Source organism: Delphinapterus leucas, chromosome 1 (genome assembly GCF_059928025.1).
Source record: "Delphinapterus leucas isolate spDelLeu-1000000601 "Yukka" chromosome 1, BTC_Dleu_Yukka2, whole genome shotgun sequence".
In the NCBI taxonomy this organism is placed as follows: domain Eukaryota; kingdom Metazoa; phylum Chordata; class Mammalia; order Artiodactyla; family Monodontidae; genus Delphinapterus; species Delphinapterus leucas.
This window is the reverse complement of record NC_143129.1, coordinates 112,494,994-112,514,721: the sequence shown is the minus strand read 5'-3', so window position 1 is coordinate 112,514,721 and position 19,728 is coordinate 112,494,994. Positions and strand designations below refer to the sequence as shown.

General features: G+C 35.5%; 1 protein-coding gene across 5 annotated transcripts in view; it reads left to right on the top strand.

Moving 5' to 3' along the window:
• Positions 1-617: 617 nt before the first annotated feature.
• PKN2 (protein kinase N2) overlaps positions 618-19,728 on the top strand; it is a 169,441-nt gene continuing 150,330 nt past the window's right edge. For 2 of the 5 annotated variants that reach the window (XM_089919912.1, XM_089919908.1), the window contains exon 1: positions 621-1,041. In XM_089919912.1, coding sequence (XP_089776038.1) covers positions 994-1,041 — 48 coding nt within the window. In that variant the 5' untranslated portion in view covers positions 621-993. The other 3 variants (XM_089919913.1, XM_089919907.1, XM_089919909.1) reach the window with 3 other exon arrangements.

Below are 19,728 nucleotides of genomic sequence, written 5' to 3'. Positions count from 1 at the left end.
AGAGCAATAGAGAGAGGCCCGCGTACCGCAAAAAAACAAAAACAAAAACAAAACAAAACAGAAAACTGCATTAAGAATTGCCAGAGGTCGAGAGCCGCTAACATTTCTTGAAAAGTACAGATCACACCCCACTTTCGCCAGCTGTGCACCTTACTGGTCGCAGAAGCGCGCAGAGGGTGGGTGCGAGCAAAAGGCAAGATTAATAGCTTGGGCTGGGGAATATTCTATCAGGTTTGAGTCCCGAAACTCTTTGGGTTGTGGAGGTTAGAAAAGGGTCCGTTTACGTTAGGTATAAACTGTGGCAAGCAAAGAGAAAAGGACCTGGGGAAAAAAACAAAAAGAAGCGAGTAGCTTCCCGATTTCTAGCGTTCACAGCGGGGCAGTTAAACAAGCAGGAAAGCGGGCGTGTGTTTTCTTCTTCCTCTTCCCGCTTCCCAGGAGACGCGAGCCCAGTCCGCTCCCCGCTTTTCACCCTGGCCGGGTCCAATGGCAGTCCCCGCCGCGGAGCCTGGTCGGAAGCCGCCCCGCCCCGCTCCCGCCCTCTGGGTCCCCTCCGCCCCACCTCCTTCGCCCGGCGGGAGGCGGCGGCCGCGGCCGTCACGTGCCCTGGCAGCCGCCAAGTGAGGCCGCTTTTGCGACGCGGTGACAGCCAAATGGTGCGACAGGAGGAGTTGCCGCCGCGGCCGCACAGCCCCGCACCGAGAGGTTCGAGGCGGCTCCTGGCGTCTCCCTGAGGCAGCGACTGAGCAAGGGAGTCCAGCACGGGCGGGCGGCGGCGAGGGGGAGCCCGCTACGAGTGTCCCGGCTCCCCGCCGCTCTCCAAGAACCGGGCGAAATAAGCCGCGCCTCCAGCAGGGGCTGCGCCTCCATGAATCCCTAGGTTTTTTTCTTTCTCTCCCCGCTCCTCACCCCCCACCCCGGATCCCGTCCCGCCTTCTCCCTTCGCCCGCCAGCAGCGGCCGCGTCCAGGTGTGGAGTCCAGAGCGGAACGCAATGGCGTCCAACCCCGAACGGGGGGAGATTCTGCTCACGGAGCTGCAGGTAAGGGCCGCGGCCCGTGCACGAGGCACTGGCGGAGCAGAGGGAGAGAGTCTGGCGCGGGGTAGGGGGCCTAGGGGAGCCGTGCGGCCGCCGCGCCCCTAGCCCGCTAAGTGAGGAAACTCGGGGATGTCACTCGGGAGCCGCTTCCTTCTGGAGCCAGAGCCTCTGCCCCCGCCGGAGCCGTGGCCTGCCACCAACTTAATTTGACTCTGCCTACGAGAGGGACCCCATCCTGCGGCCGGCGTCTGCTCTCACCCGGTCTCCGGGGCGGCCAGTTCGCCTCCCCCTCCCTTGTGTCAGAGCCGCCCGCGGACACCCCTGGCGCCCCCTACCTCCTGCGGGCCGGACCCCGCCCCGCCTTTCCCTCGAACACCGCTCCTTAAACTCCTTTGAATGACTCCCAAGCTGTTTTCTTGTCCCTCCCCTTCCCCTCCGACTCTGCACAAAGAGCGCCCCCATAACTTCCAGCCCCCAGACAAGTTTTTTTTTTTTTTAAAGAAAAAACAAAAATAAAGTGTCTCACTAAATGCTGGCTTCACTTCACCAACCCTCTTTAGGTGACTAGATTTCTTTCTTTTATTTTGAGGGCTAACCCATTTATTTCTTTTTTACCAAGTGATAGTTACATGGTCCCCTTCTCAGCTACTCCCGGCTCAGATCCGGAAGCTCAGATGCTGATGCTTTTCAGGCTTTCATTTTCCCTCCTGTTTGAATACCAAAAAAAGAACTACAGAAGTTGTTTACAAACGGCAAAGCAGTCGACTAAGGGAAAATGTTGGGCACCACATGGTTGCAGAAGATGGGAACAAAATAGATCCCTTAATTAAAGTCCACGTTGAGTAGCAATATTATTCTTCCCATTTTCCAGCTAAATATTTGATGATGTAGGCACGATATTGGTGTTTAGGTCTCTTTGATGTGCAGGGTACGTGCGCTACCTTGTTGGGTTTATTTTTCTTTACTTTGGAGTGTCCCAGAGATGTTTACATCTGGATTAAAGTTTCATGCTTGTTCTTTGACTTAAACTTATTTTGGTTTGTTTAAATATAGTCGTCTTTTAGCTACTCGAAGATTGAGATGGGAGTTAAAAGAAAATAAATAGCCTACTTACATTCGTTTTTGTGTGTTGGGCAGTTAATTTTTTTTGAGAAGGCTGAATCTAGACACTCTGAAGGGTTCATTCTTGATGATTTCAAAATTCAGTTGCTTCTAAGTTTTTTGCTGTTTAAATGTATTTTCGATAAATTCCTATATTAGCTTGGTTTATTGTGCAGTTAGATGTAAGCTTGAAGGTATATAATACTCGATCTTTCCTCCATAAAAATAGATTTCAACAAGGTATATCAATGCACTTTTGCAAATTTGGAATCCTTTGGAAATGCAAGGCTGAATTTCATATTATTGAACATGTTGCTATATAGTGTTTTAATTACTCTTAGCCTTTTCTAAGGAAGTCTTCCAGCATACCAGTTAGCTAAATGAATGGAATTTATTGTTTTATTACTTTACGTGAGCTTTTGAAATGAAGTTTGAGGCACATCAGAAATGCTTTCCACTGCCTAGTCTTGAAATTTGAAAAGCATATTTTACTTCTGACTGAAAAAAAGCCATGAAAATAACAGAATTTTTCCTTGAGTGGAGTGGCTTCAGAATCATAAAGTATTTGGCATCCTTATTTGTATTTTATAGAAAGTTGACATAAAAAACTCTTATTTTGGTACTGAATGTGAAAATATATTTTCATGTATATTAAAATATAACATTTAGGGACTTTTAATAAAACCATTTTTTACAATAACAAAGAAGCAAGTCAAATAAATAGGAATATTTAAATATGAGTATTTTAAAAATGGGACCAGACTAGGGGAACGTCCAATCTAAAGTTAGACTTTTAAATAAACTAAAATGTAACCCCCTCCAGTAAAAGAATAGTTTTTAATAAGTGTTACATTTTAGGTTGTCATGTATATCCAGGACATTTTTCTTGGTGTATTTGACTCCCAATTCTAATAAAAGTTATTGCATTTGGACTTTATCATGTTTATTAAAATAATTGAAAATATTATTTATATCAGCACTCAAGATGAACTATGATAAAATTTGCTTCACCAAGTATATGCATCTGTGCAAACATTTTATTATTTCATTGGGTCATGAAACTAGAATATAGTAACCAAATATTTATCAAACTTGTTTGGAGAAACAGTTTTTAAAAACCTTCTAAGTTGTTTGAATTTATTTAAATTGAAAAGTTGTTTAATGTGAGGTTCTTAATGCTTTTCTGCCATACAGATTTTAAGTAATTAAATAATAATTTGTGTAGCAAGTTTTTAAATTGTTTAGTTGAAATTGTTACTTTGCCATATCTTTTCTCACTCTGAAAGTTACATGTTACAACTTCTTTTAATGAAATTTATACTTATTTATTTAGAAACATTGTATATCCAACATGTAAAAAATTATTTTTCGAATTATATGGCAGAATTTGAAATACTTTACTTGAGGTGGAATTGGCTTATTAATAAGTTTTGATTGTGGAAAGACAAAGAAAATCTGAAACCACGGTCTTGTTAATTGTTGTAATATTTCTATATAATGTAATGTTTCTAACTCTTGTTAGTAATTTAAGAGACATTCAAGAAAGAATCATTAATAAAGTATATACAAACTTTGAAGGCTAGAGGCTTCAATGTGTAAGGAAGAATATTTGCTGTGGTAAAAATAAAAATAGGCTGTTAAAAAACATAAACTTAGTTGGCAATTTCTAATTTTTATCTCTTGTAATTAACTTGTTATGTCAAGTTCTCTTGTTTTTTATTTGAAGTGTAGTGGGAAAATGAGTGTGATACTTTCATGAGGCCAAAGAAATTAAAGTTTATTTTCAAGGAAACTGAGCTAATAATGAAAACTATATAAAGAATCTCAAAATGAAAATGTTGGCTACAACGATAATTTTGTAGAGTGTAGCCCCAGATATCGAGTAGCATACTTATAAAGTTACCTTGTTGATTATCGGATATTCATGTTCATCAAAATAGCTAATAAAGTGTTGGGAATCTTGAATTCCATTCTCAGCAGAATTTATTTAGGTAGAGGTGACTTGCTCAAGTGGAAGGTTGAGGTAGCTGGTCTTAAGCTACAGGGATTCATTTCAAGAAACCTTTATTGAGTATCTACCAAAGGTATATTGGAGGGCATAAAGATGACAGGATATGGCTTTCACTTTCTAGAGGAGAGTACAAATAACGTTTATTGATTATCTGCTGTATGATAGACATTGTACTTGGTACCCTGTGTACCTTATGTAATCTTTAAAACAATCCAATAAAGTGAGTGTTGTTATTACCATTTTACAGATCAGGAAACTAAGTTCAGGAATAGTTAAGTCAGTCATTCATGTTCACAATGTTAAGTCTGAGCTTGAATTTGTATTTATATCTTTTCCACTACACCATTTTGTAATATGCGGACCCATAAATGTTTTGCATTCCAATATTGTAAATGTGTGAACTTTCTAAAAATTGGCCCAAAATGTAGTTAACCAGAGTTAACTTTAATATAAACTTTATACTACTTGTTAGGTTCCTCTCGAACAAGGAAAAGTGATTTCCACATTTTATTTGGTAGTCTGTAATTTTTGTTTGTTTGTTTGTTTTTGTTTTTTTGCGGTACGTGGGCCTCTTTCTGTTGTGGCCTCTCCCGTTGCGGAGCACAGGCTCCGGACACACAGGCTCAGCGGCCATGGCTCACGGGCCCAGCCGCTCCGCGGCATGTGGGATCTTCCCAGACCGGGGCATGAACCTGTGTCCTCTGCATCGGCAGGCGGACTCTCAACCACTGCGCCACCAGGGAAGCCCTGGTAGTCTATAATTTAACAGTGCTTTATTATTGCAAATAAGGTATAACATTCTACAAAGAATAACAGTACAATAACATTTTTGCAGGTTTTCTTCATTTAACAATTAATGTTTCTGATGAAAGTTGTCAGATGTTCACCCAAAACCTTCCAAAAGATTTCACGTTTCTCTGTAGACTGTCCGTAAGATAGACTTTGCTTTAAAATTTTAAGCTATGTAACCAAGCTGTGTGTTTGGCACTGAGTAGGTACACAGTACATTGATGAGAAGGCTCCATTTGTTACCTAGGATGAGAAATGTCTTGACTGTTGAAAGTTGACTATGATCATTGACTTAAGAAATTACTTAGTTTTCTTTATTTTACATTTCTAATCCCTTGTCCCAAAAATATTCCCTTAAAAAGTTCAAAAGGGATTTCTGCACTAGTTATGTTATATCTATATATAGCACCCTCTTATTTTACACATTTGATGGGAAATTAGGAGGTGGCATCTAATTTTGCAGTGATACTGGAACGTAGAAGGTGTCTGTGTTGGGAGGATTAAGACTAGCATGAGTTGGGGGAATGTAGCATGAGAAAGTAGGTAGATGGTTAAGACACATTTTACAGTTTTTTTTCAAATTATCAATGTAATACAAGTGTATTCTAGAAAATCTGGAAAATGCAGAAAAGCATCAAAGAAAATAGAAGGTGCTAATAGTTCTATCAGAGTAATTGACAAGCTTTTCCAACTTATAAGTCCCATGGCATTTGAGTCCATTTCCTCTTTTTCCTCCCTTTTGTAAAAAAATTGAGATATATTTGACATACAATGTGTGATTTTAAGGTATACGACATACTCATTTGATATTTTTCCTCCCTTCTGTATCCTATTTTACTTATTAGAATTGTAAAGAGAAATGAGGTTCATAGAGTTTTAAGATAGAAATAGCTGTAGGTAAAAAATAAAATTGCCACTAGTTCTAGATAAGTGGATCAAAGTAGCTTTATTGACTTTTTTATCTCAAAATATTTTTATTTTGAGTAAATCTTTGTGCTGAAACTGGTATTATAAAATGATGGCTCTAAAATGATCATTTTTTCGATCATCTCTAATTAGTTAATAGAGAGATGAATATCACTTAAAATAATGTTACTTCCAGAAGCATACATGATATTTGAACAGAGTAGTTAATTTTACATCATTTTGTAGTACTGTGTACTCTGTTGAACAATTGTCAAATGTCTACTGTATTTCAAAAACGAATTTTACTCTAATCAGAGTATGACAGAAATCATGTAACATTTAATACGAATAACTTTTGGTATGCAGCAGAGTTCAAACTTGGCAACAAAGAAAGTCGAAACTAGTTAAAAGCTTTAAAAAGATACTTAAAATCTTGAACTGAGAAAAACGTACTAATGAAAAAGTAAACTTCTGATATCTTAGAAAAGCAGAAATAGAGAACATTTATTTTGATACATGTCTAGTTTCTCTTAATTTTATTTAATGAAATCTTATTTGAAACTAGCTCTGTTGTCACATTTAGTTTTTCACAATCTCAGAAAAATTAAATTTGTGTAATATTATATACATAAATATTGTCTGTTAAAAATGAAGAACAGGAAAGCCTGGGAGGAGTGTATTTGATGATAAATACCTTAGATTTGAAGGTAACTGTTGGTGTCATGTTATAGAGATGAACTGATAGACAAGAAATACATAATATATACTGTTATTAGGCTATATCTATTTTAGGAACTTGGCAATGTTTACTTTTTCTAATTGGTTGAAGCTTTACTGCCCTGGCTTACAAACAACGTAGTTTATTGGAAAGTTGTTATTACAGAATTTAGAATTTATTTTAGATTATAGAAAATACACTTATCACCCAATACGTATGCTAAATATCATATATTTTACAATTAATCATATTGTTTTCCCTTTCCTATAGTTGTTTCCTTAGAGATTCTCTAAGGAGGTGCTTTTTTTGTCTGTTTCAGAATTTTCATTGAATAAATTTCATTAAATTTTCAGATTTTTTTTCCCATTTATTAAACCTTAGGTACACTGGTTTGGATTAATCATTATCCATCCATATATCATTGTAATAAACACCCATGGACCACCACTCACTCCCCAACTCCCCCTAAAAGCTAGGAACTAACCTATACATGGTTTTTCTTCATTCCATCCCCCTACCTCCACCTTCTTGTCATCCAAAGTAACCATCATCCTGAGTCCTGTGTTCATTCTCTTTTTTTAGTTTTGTTGGATATACAATTCTAAAAGTTATATCTTTTATTTTAGTTGTTTTTATATAATTGTGTTAATATAATCTCTCTAAACTTGATTTTTCACTTATTGCTGATTTAACCATATTATTGTATGTTGCTGTAATCACTCATTTTAATTGCTGGGTGATATTTCAATGAGTAAAATATTCAACTGTCCCCTTATTGGATATTTGGATATTTATCCACTGACTTTTCCTTGTTGGGCCTTTATTTATTTTCTGGTTTTTGTAATTGTGAACGATGATACTATGGATGTTCTGTGTATTCTTTCTTATTGCATATATGTAAGAGTTTCTATTAATTATATACCCAGATGTAGAATTGTTGCCTCACAGGGTAATGCCCAGCTGCAGTGTGGTTGTGCCAATTTATAGTCATGTCAGCAGGTAAGAGACAAAAGATCCCTTGGTCATCCATCCTTTCTGACATTTGCTGTTGTCTTTTAATTTTTACAAATCAGAAGAGTGTAAAATGCGATCTCCTCAAATGGTCTTGATTTGCATTTTCCTGATCATCACTGATGTAGAACATTTTTTTTTTTAATGTTTAGTGGCCTTTTATGTTTCCTCTTCAGTGAAATTTCTGTTCATGAGTCTTGCCTATTTTTCTGTGTTTTTTAAATTGATTTATAAGAGTTCTTTATATTCCTCATATAAATCCTTTGTGTGTATTGTGAATGTCTTATCTCAGTTTGTAACTTGTCTTTTCACTTTTGGGGGTTTGTGGGAGGGACAGTTTTAAGTGTTTTACCTTTTTGGCAAATATTGAAAATCATTTACATCATTGTGATCAGCAAGCCTGCACTTAATATCTAGTCTAGGTTTGGTATAGAAAGGGTAAAGTTATACAGTTTATGACTCATGGATTTACAAAGTTTCCACAGGAACAGCTATAGGAAGTTGTATAAAATATTGTATTGTTTAACACATACTAGGCACTCAAATGTTATTTGACTCAAAGGGTAAATTTAGAAATAAATAGTGTAAATTATATATGTAAATAGTCCATCAGTTGCTTATTTTCCCATTCCATATCTTTTCAGTGCAAATTTATTACTATTACTAATTATTAATATTTTATTCTTTCATTTGAAGGACAATATATTCCAAGTCTAGAATTATGTGAATTGGTCATTCAGTCATATGCATAGCTTGTCAATAAAGTGCTGTAGCTGATCAGATTTAATACTGGGTATAAAATAGAAAATAATCATCTCTTGCAGAATTTACTGGTATTTACAAACCTGGAATCCTAAATGCAGTTCTTGCCATTGCTGTGATATCTGTTGATGAAAAAAAATTAAATTTAATTTTTGTTAAATTTATTGATAGTATGCCTAAAAAACTTTTGACTAATTGGACACTCCTTAAATTCCACTAAGAAAAATGTATTTGTTGAATATATAAATATATTCATATCATATAATCAAGAAGACTTTTACTTAAGGTACATTTTTAATAAATAAGTGAATTTAGTGATTCGTCATGTAGCATTTTGATCCATTGGCAAATTAGCCTACTTCTCATTTTGCAGCTCCTGTGATTGAATATATCATCCAATATGGCAGTTAATTGTTAAATTATATGTGTGTCTCCCACTTTCAGGACAGGAACTAGGTCTTACTCAGTTTTATGCCCCTAGCACCTGACATATGGCTTTCACTTGATATATGCTTGAATAAATAATGCTTAATAAATAAATGACTGATTTCTATGACTAATTCTGTGACCCGTTTACTATATCTGACTTTTCTGTATTTCTGAAGGTGATCATTCTTTTGTTGCCCGTGTTAGAAAGATCTGCTGGTCACTTTCATTTGACTGCTGTCTCAGCCTCTTCAGTTGATTCTTCTATTTATGTAAATTGAATTCATTCATTGCTTTGCCACTGCCCAAGTTTGGGCTCTCATTATCATTTGAATGATTACAGTATCTTGATATTCCACCTCTACTTCTTCAGTCTCATTCTGTTTTTGTTTAGACTATGTACAGCTGCTAGATTCAGAAGTTGTCTGCAGCATTCAGTGACTCCTGACTGCTTGTGAGATACAATCCTAATTCCTTAGCTCAGAGCTGAAAGCTGTCATTGCCGTGGCCCTAGAATACCTTTTTTTCTTTTTAATTTATTTTTGACGTAGGTGCAAAGGCAATCCTGTGGAGGATTTTCTTTCTTTCGTTTTTCTTTTAATTAATTAATTAATTTATTTTTGGCTGCATTGGGTCTTCATTGCTGCTCGCGGGCTTTCTCTAGTTGCGGCGAGCAGGGGCTGCTCCCCGTTGATTCTCATTGCAGTGGCTTCTCGTTGCGGAGCATGGGCTCTAGGCACACGAGCTTCAGTAGTTGTGGCATGCAGGCTCAGTGGTTGTGGCTTGCGGGCTTAGTTGCTCCACGGCATGTGGGATCTTCCCAGACCAGGGCTTGAACCCGTGTCCTCTGCATTGGCAGGCGATTCTTAACCACTGTGCAACCAGGGAAGCCCTCAAAAATACTTTTTTTTTTTTTTTTTGCGGTACGTGGGCCTCTCACCGCTGTGGCCTCTCCTGTTGCGGAGCACAGGCTCCGGACGCGCAGGCCCAGTGGCCATGGCTCACGGGCCTAGCCGCTTCGCGGCATGTGGGATCCTCCCGGACCGGGGCGCGAACCCATGTCCCCTGCATCGGCAGGCGGACTCTCAACCACTGCGCCACCAGGGAAGCCCCCCAAAATACCTTTTAATTCTTAACTCTTTTCATGCAAACAGCCTATGTTTTAGGCACACCATGATTAGTGATTTTTCCTCACCTATATTCTGTCTGTATTTTATTGTTTTATTTTTTTCAACTGGAATGTTTCTTTAGGGCCTAGTTTAGATTTGCTTTTTAATTTTTTTTCTTATTTTCCCCTAGTCATGTATAATGTCTCCTCAAAATTTACGTAGGATATTTTCTATCTCATGACTTTTACCATACATTGTATTGCACCATAGTTGTTTGCATCCTACCTCATTTTCTCTGCTGTGTTGAATGCTTAAAATCTTTGACAAAAAGAACTATATGTCCTGTCTTCACCTTTACGCCTTTAGTCCTTAGCAGAGCAACTTGTAAATAGTAGCTACTTGTTAATGTCTGTTGAATAAATAACAGGCTCATGTCCAAAAGTCCCCAGATTTTAAGTTTATTACCTAAAACTTTGTTCTTGCTTTTGTTATGGTCTTTTTGAGGGAGCAGAACTGCATTGTGTCGTTTTTCTTTGGGTAGGGCCACTTGACATGTACATGATTTTAAGTTTATTACCTTTAGTCATAATAATTTAGTTCCTCATCTCAGACTGAGAATTTTCTACTGGCAGAAGGAACAAAGTCTAGATACAACTGAAGCAAGTAATAATAAAAATAGCAATTTTTTATGTTATTAAAAACAAATTATAACTAATTTATATTGATGTTATTTCACTGAATCCTTAAGACAATTCTACTGAATTTGTACTATTATCTCTACTTTATAGGCAAGAAAGCAAAAGTTTAAAGGAAATAACCTCCATGGTCACATAATTGGCATGAACCAAGATGCTCTCTGACTTGAGAGGACAAATTCCTCTTAACCCATATACTATAGTTTCTCTTTCTTCTTTTGGCATTTTTCTCTGCTCCTCCTTTTCCCAGACTCACCCCACTCCAGTAACCACCCCCTATCTCCTGTCTGCTCAGGTTCTTACCCTAGCCTTTCACTTTGTGCAGCATCTCTTATATCATTCCTTCTCTCTCAACAATGCCCATGTTTGCTTTTTCATTAGGACTATTCTTGATGACTAGCTAGTTGATCTGAAGGACAGATCTTACCTTCAAGCTCTAGGTAGGATAGGCTTGAACCCACAATCTTATGGCCTATGGAAATCCTAAGTCTCCCCAAGATTTGTTTTCCTGGTGGGAAGCACTTAAATTCTCAGGGCACCCTCTGCTTCCTGGGTTTCTGTTTCTACATATGTTTATAGGCATGTAACAACTTAATTGGTTTCAGCAAAGATACTTATATTTCACTAAGTCCTCTCCCCCATAGTATACCCAGTTTCATATCCCATGGTTGGCTCCTCTCTCCTCAACTTCCTGTCTATTCTTCAATCCTTTCTTTCTTATTTGCCATCAAAACTCCAAATTCTTCTCTCCCTAAAGAAGAACAGTTCAGTTCCCTCAAATTCTTCCTCTTAAAAGGCAGAGCCAAGTTCCTCAAGTGTTCATCAAACAAGACCTTATATATTAAAAGAATCAGTCCTCCTTAGAAAACAGGTATAGTTGTAAACAGCAAAACTTATTTCTTGCTGTATCAGTAAAAGTTATCTAATTTTCTGTTCTCTTGGGAGCCTTGAGGAGCAGGGAAGTATTCTTTTATCTACTAATGAGGCTGTCAGTTAGAAGTGCCTGTGACAATAAAGATACTTGACCCTATCAATTCTTGATGCATTATCAGTTTGATACGTAAAGAAAAGGAAGCGTTGAGTTTTAAAAGTATGCATTTTTTTTGAAGATACTTAAGCATGTTACAACTAGTAAGTCATGGACCAGTGCTGTTCATGATGATATTTTCACCCTAAGAACAATGTTGTATGAGTATGTATTCTGTATATGTCTATATAAAGTTGCCAGTTTATAAGTAGAGATGCGGACTGTACTCCATTCTGAGATTTTGCTGTTTCTGCTTCTCTTTATATCCTTCCATTCTTGATGTCAAAATGTACTCTCTTTTAAGAAATGATTAGAATAATTGATAGTTATATTCTAACTGGCAAAATAATAAATCAGTAATCTTATATATATCTGCCAAATTTCTTTTTGGAAATTTACTGATCAATCATTTTAAGGCCTAGTTGAAATCACTGGTCTAGTAGGTAAAGTTTTGAAATCATACAGATCTAGGTTTAAATCCCATATTCAGCACAAATTAGCTCTCTGACTTTGTGGGTTATTTAGCTCCATGAGGCAAGTTTTCTTATAAAAATGGTGATAATTTCTGGCTCAGGGCTATTGTAAGGTTTTTTTTTTAATTGAAGTATAGTTGATGTGCAATATTATGTAAGTTACAGTGTACAATATAGTAATTTACAATTTTTAAAGGTTATACTCCATTTATAGTTATTATAAAATATTGGCTATATTCCCTATGTTGTACAGTATATCCTTGTAGTTTATTTTATACGTAATAGTTTGTACCTCTTAATCCCCTACCCCTATATTGCCCCTACCTCCTCCCCCTCCCCACTGGTAACCACTAATTTGTTCTCCCCCTCCCCACTGGTAACCACTAATTTGTTCTCTATATCAGTCAGTCTGCTTCTTTTTTGTTATATTCACTAGATTGTTGTATTTTTTATATTCCACATGTAAGTGATATCATACAGTGTTTGTCTTTGTCTGACTTATTTCACTTAGCGTAATACCCTCCAACTCCATGTTGCTGCAAATGGCAAAATTTCATTCTTTTTTATGGCTAAGTAGTAGTCCATTGTATATATACCACAGCTTCTTTATCCATTCATCTGTGGATGGACACTTAGGTAGCTTGCATATCTTGGCAATGGTAAATAATGCTGCTGTGAACCCTGGGGTGTATGTATCTTTTAGAATTAGTGTTTTTGTTTTTTTCAGATACATACCCAGGAGTGGAATTACTGGGTCTTGTGCAGTTCAATTTTTAGTTTTTTGAGAAACCTCCATACTGTTTTCCACAGTGGCTGCACCAATTTACATTCCCACCAACAGTGTATGAGGGTTCCCTTTTCTCCACATCGTCGCCAGCATTTATTTGTTTGTTTGAAATTTATTTTATGTTGGAATATAGTTGATTAACAATGTTGTGTTTCAGGTGTACAGCAAAGTGATTCTGTTATAAATATACATGTATCTATTCTTTTTCAAATTATTTTCCCATTTAGGTTGCTACATAATATTGAGCAGAGTTCTATGCACAATACAGTAGGTCCTTGTTGGTTATCCATTTTAAATATAGCAGCTTGTACATGTCAATCCCAAACTCCCTAACTCTCCCTCCCCCACACTCTTCCACCCTGGTAACCATAAGTTAATTCTCTAAGTCTGTGAGTCACTTTCTGTTTTGTAAGTAAGTTCATTTGTATCATTTTTTTTTTTTTTTAGATTCTGCATGTAAGCAGTATCATACGATATTTTTCTTTTTCTGTCTTTTGTTATTTTTGTTCTTTTTGATGATAGCCGTTCTGACCGGTGTGAAGTGATATCTCATTGTGGTTTTGATCTGCATTTCCCTGATGTATTTTTTTAAATGATGTACATAAAGTTCCTGGTATATAATAAACAGTAATCTTTCCCCTGCAGGTTTATGTTTTAGGATTACTTCATTTTTCTTTAAATATTTAAGTTTTGTGGTTGACAGGCTGGCTGAAGTTGGGCATAAGAGATCTAGAGAACTGACCATACTTCATAGGTTGTTTTCCCCTCTTTTCTTTCCTCTTTTGCTTCATAGAGGGTATAATGAGGATAGCTATCTGAAAGATGTGTGTATTTCCATGATTGTCTTAATTTAAATTATCAGTATGCTGAAGTTATGTGTGTAAGAATAATAAGAAAATGATAGTTTGATAAATGATGAACTTCTAGGATTGAGCTTTCATATAAGAGTCTGTTATTTGTCATGCAAAAAATATGCATTGTAAATATTGAGCAATAGAACAATTCAGAGATTTCATGAAGCAGTTTAAATAAGTTCAGATCCTTATTTTGTCCTTTCCTAGAGGCTTTTGGACTTTTTATAAATTTGAACTAAGATTATATATCTGCAGATTCCAAAATGGTCCCTCACATTTCAGCACTGAAGAAACAGACTTGTGGTAATATACTTCTGAATATTAATAAATAATATCAACTCTAATTGAATATGTTCGAGCTTTGATGTGTAAGTTATACTAAATGTCCAATTGTTTGTTGCTTATTGGTTAGAATAATTGACTTTTCATTTTGTTGCTGTGGAAACCTTGTCTTTGCACTCCAGCATCAGGAGAGTTCATTTTACTATAAATTTTTGTTCTGGTGTATGTTTTCATTGTGTTAAAACCTCATAAAACTCTGTATAAAATTCTACACTTAGTTTTGGTTTGTCCTTTTAAGGATTGGAAATCTTAAGTATCAGATCTAAAGTAAAATTCTTATCAAATCCCTAAAAAAACCCACTTGACTAAATCTTAAAAAAAAAAAGTGGACCTTTCCTTTCCTTTCCTTTTTTTTGAAGTTAGCAAGATGGCAGATAGTCTTTATTTTACTGTACTGTAATGGTAATTATAGAAGTGAAACTGGTGTTTGTTGGTTACCTCATACAAAATAAAGGAAGATGTAGAAAAAATATGAGTAATATTACTAATAGCAATATCACTCTGTTTGTGAAGCATTTTTGTGTTATAAAGCACTTTTATATGTATTATTTCAGTTGATTCTTAAGATGACCCTTTTAGTTAGGCATAGGGAGGAATTATTATACCCAGTTTACAGGTGTTCATGTTTACTCAGCCAATGCCTGCTTTAACCTAAACCGTTATCTTCTGACTCCTATCCCTCATTTTAGTACTCTATACAATTCTAGTTTTATTAACTTTTAAAGTTGTAATCTTTTTCTTTACTATGCTTAAAAAATGGTTAACATTTTTAAAGCTATTTTAAAAATGAATGTCATTTTTTTTTCAAGGGAACAGAACAGCTATAAAGGCAATACATAGTTTGCCACCTAGTTGTGCGTATTCACGGTAGTATCAAAGTCCTTTGTAGAATTTTTATAAGATAAAAATATTGTAGAGGCATAGTGATTCCAGCAGTAGTAGTGTGTAACTTCTGGAGAGTTTATCATGGTTTAAAGTTTATACATAATTTAAAAATCATTTAAAGAATTTATTACTAATGAAGTTGAATGATATTTTCTATATTTATAAATTATATATGTTTAAATAGGCCAATCATGTTACCCACAATATCGACTTGCAAAGTGAGTATTTTATATGCATGAGACATATTAGTGCACTGAAAAATTACTCATTTTATATCTTTTAAAGGAATAATATATATCTCTCATGTTAAAATTTAGTCTGCACTTATTTCTAGTTTGTTTGTGGGGGCAAATATCTTATAGTAATAAACTGCTTTAAATAAAAAAGTTTTTAAAACACCTTAGAATAAACTTCATTTTATAAGCCCTTTTCCACTTGAGCATCTAATAACTTTCCTAAAATATTTTGTTGTAACATGTTAACACTTCTAGTGATCATAGCATTTGGGCCTAAATACATTCAGATAGACTTGTGAGAAAAAAGGATGATCTATTTGTTTTTGTTATCTACATTAATTTTATCCTCCTTTCTTGTGCCTAAGTAATTTCTTATTAGTGGTAGTATTCTCATCCCTACCCTAGTTTTTCCTTGCTATGCTCTTTACAGTCTGAGAACTGTACTTTTATTATGCCCTACCACTAAAATAGAGTTCATTTTATCTTCTAAGGAAGTTAAAAATAGCTATACAGTTAACTGAATGTATTTCTGGGTTTTATTTTTCTTGTTGCTCAATATGTGACTCGCTCAAGGCCAGCTCTATTGCCAGTGCCTAAAACCAAACCAAACCAAACAACAAAACACTAAGTATCAATACTTTGCCATTCAGCTTTGACTTTACTCTGTCTAACCTTGCGCCTTCTTAAAAAAGACAATATTCTCTGTCCACCTAGATCCTGTAGAAGTAAAATGCTCAGCTCTTGGCTAGGCTATAATGGGATAATGTAATACAACTTGATTCCTAATGGGGTTACTATAACTTTCTTTCAGCAAATCTGATGTTTTCTTCTGTTAAAAAAAAAGCACTGTATTTCCTTTTTCAGTGACTTTAGATTTCCAGTTAGCTCTTTTATCAGAAGTACTTATTTGGTCAGATTATGATGCTTTTAAAAAAGTTTTTTAATTGTGGTAAAATGCACATAACATTTACCATGGTAATCATTTTTAAGTGTATAGCTCAGTGGCATTAAGTACATCCACCGTGTTGTACAACTATCACCACCATCCATCTGTAGAACTCTTTTCATCTTGGAAAGCTGAAACTGTACCCATTAAACACTAACTTCTCACTACCCCCTTTCCTCAGGTCCTGGCAAAAACTCTTCTACTTTCTGTCGCTATGAGTTTGACATATAAGTGAAATCATGCTGTGTATATCTTTTTGTGACTGGCTTATTTCACTTAGCTTATGTCTTCAAGGTTCATCTTTGTTATAGCATGAATTTCCTTCCTTTTTAATCCTGAATAATATTCCATTGTATGTATATACCACATTTTGTTTATTCATCCATTAATGGACACTTGACTTGCTTCCTTTGATGATCTTTTTTTAATATATATTGCACTGAGGTATTGTACCTAGTTGTGATCGTTTGATAGGGTATAACTGTTCAGTGCAGTAGCCACTAGTCATATGTAGCTATTAAAGTTTAAATTAATTGAAATTAAATAAAATTTAAAATTTAATTCTTCATTCACATTAGCCACATTTTTAAGTGCTCAGTAGCCACATGTGGCTAGTGACTGCCATATGGGCAGCATTGATATATAGAACATTTTGATCATCACAGAAAGTTCTGTTGAACAGTGCTGTATAATGAATGCACAGGCTTATTTTAATACCTTGAATTTAAGGAAGACAGAAAAGTCTCTTGTGGATTATGGAAATATTTTTATTTATATTTGAATAAAGAAATGTTTTAGTTTTGTTTAGAAAATAATTATGTCTGTTTAAAGACATTTTTTACAGTGAGTCAAGAGTTTTGGGTTCACACTCTTGACTGGAAAGTATTAAAGTACTTTGTGCTGAATGAATGTTAAATTGGTTTTCAAGCGAAGTAAAACAATGTCTTAGAAGTTTAATATATTAAAGCTATGTAAAGTGTATATATCAGAGATTTACAGGAAAGTAGACTGAGTTTGAAATCATATTTTATATCCATTATTCTCTTAGTTAGGAGAGTATGTGTTGTGTTTGCTTTTAGGAGTTGGAGTTAATTGATCTCAGGTGTAGAAGACAGCAAACGATGATTAGTAGTAATTTGTCCAGTTTCTTCATGTTGAGATCTTAAAACAACTTATTCTAGAAATTCTGTATTTTAAATTTTATTTTTTTATTGAGATATAATTGCCGTATAACATTGTAATAGTTTTAGGTATACAACATAACAATTTGATACATGTATATGTTGCTAAAAGATTATCACAACAATTCTAGTTAACATCATCATCACACATAGTTACAAGTTTTTCTTTTCTTATGATGAGAACTTTCATAAGATCTCTCTTAGCTACTTTCTAGTATACTATACAGTATTGTTAACTAGAAATTCTGTACTGTATTCTTAAGCATTTTTACTGTCACTGAAATTAGATGAAGCTTTTTTTTTTGCTGACAACCTCAAATGCCATCTTTAGAGAACTGGAGGGGCAGATGGTGTGTGTGCGTGTGTGCGTGTGTGTGTGTGTGTGTGTGTGTGTGTGTGTATGTAGCATTCCCTTTATTACTCTGTGTTGTGTGTTTTTATTAATACCAGTTTACCGACTTATCTTTTTAGATTACTTTTTAAAAATGTATCACAGGATATTTTAAAATGCATGAAACTGTTTTTGAACCTGCTGGCTATGTTTAGAAATTAATTTAATTGCTGAATAAGTGCTTGAGCTTGAGCTCATTTAAATCTAGCATTTTAAAAGTAATTTTTTAAACTTTTTATTAATTCTATGAGTATCTTATTTGAAAGACTGTAAGCCAAAAATAAAATTCCTCATTTCTTAGAATAATGGTTCATGTATTTCTTTTCAGAAGTAAAAGGAAATTGATCTAATCTCATTTTTAAAAATCTATCAAATGACTTTTTCCATATCAGAACTTTTAACTGTTACTGCATTAGTTTAAAAACAATCTTTAGTTAGAACTAGTATTAAGGAGCAAAAACTTAGGCTGTTGTTTGTTCTGATCTTGTAGAAAGAGAAGGGAGTGATTATTGACAATAAACAACTCTGGAAAAGATATCCTTTTAGGCTTAATTATTGGAGTTGAGCTAAGAAAGGATACCAGTTCACATTCCAGCTCTTTGTAAAACAGAAACTTTTGTTTTTCTGTTAATAACTTGGGTTTCTGCAGTTACAGATAATGAGCTGATGTGATAATGAGAAGTGGCTGAAGCTGAGGAAAGTAGATAATTTTTAAAATCTAGTGTATGTAGACACCATAAAACACCTACAAATAGCAAATAACAAATATTTAGTTCAGGAAAGAGTTATAAAACCAGTATTTCACAGTTCACTATTTGAACACTAACATTTTGTTTTTATCTGATGATACTTGCAACAAGTTTTTTCATATCTAGGCAAGGATATAATTCATTAATTCAGTCAATAGGAATGCCATTGTGTACCTACTGTTGTAATCATATTTGTACAAATGAATTTTGGTATTATTGTGAAGTTAAAATAGACACATTCTCTTTGTTTCAGTAGTCCCCAAAGGAACGTTTTAAAGAAGTTAACTTCAAAAGTTGCATTATTAAGACATGTATTTGAGAGGCTCTCCCTGAAAGGTGATTAATTCTTATGATTCGGGCATTGCCAACTAGACACCGTATGAAAATTTCCTATTCAGAACCTTTCGTTTATATAAAAAGAACAGTTTACTTAAGGGCTTGCATTGTTGAAAGGATTATGTATCATACTGGAGCCATTCAATTTAAAGTACACTATTTATAGCTTTAGAAAACTGATCAAAATTAATTCTTATATTAATAAAAAAATAAATTTTTTTTTAAAAAATTATTTATTTTTATTTTTGGCTGCGTTGGGTTGCTGCGCGCGGGCTTTCTCTAGTTGCGGCGAGTGGGGGCTACTCTTCGTTGCAGTGGGTGCTCATTGTGGTGGCTTCTTTTGTTGTGGAGCAAAGGATCTAGGTGCGCAGGCTTCAGTAGTTACAGCACGTGGGCTCAGTAGTTGTGGCTCACGGGCTTAGTTACTCTGTGGCATGTGGAATCTTCCCGGACCAGGACTCGAACCTGTGTCCCCTGCATTGGCAGGCGGATTCTTAACCACTGTGCCACCAGGAAAGCCCAAAAAATAATTTTTAAATGTCCATAGAATATAGAGCAGACGTCGCAACTAACATGCCTTCAGGATCTAGGCAAGTAACAAAGTAGTGAAGCAGGTGAATGTAGGGAACATATACACAATGTGGAATTGACAAGTATAAAAGCAGCTGGTGTCAATCATTTCTTGGCTGTGGTTGTTTCCATATGGGCTCTCATTGCCTTTTTGTGGGGAGCTATACTCTAAATTTTAAAATATTTGTTTAAATTCTTAAAAGACTTCTAATCAAACAAGACATGTTTGTAGGATTATCTCTTCCACTACAGTAATTTGTCTTTATTAAATCAAATATTGAAGTGCCTACCATATTCAGGTACTATGTTAAGAACTATGGTATATACAAATGAACGTTGGACCTGGCCACTACCCTTTAGAAGAGCATTCTTCAGTAATACTTCC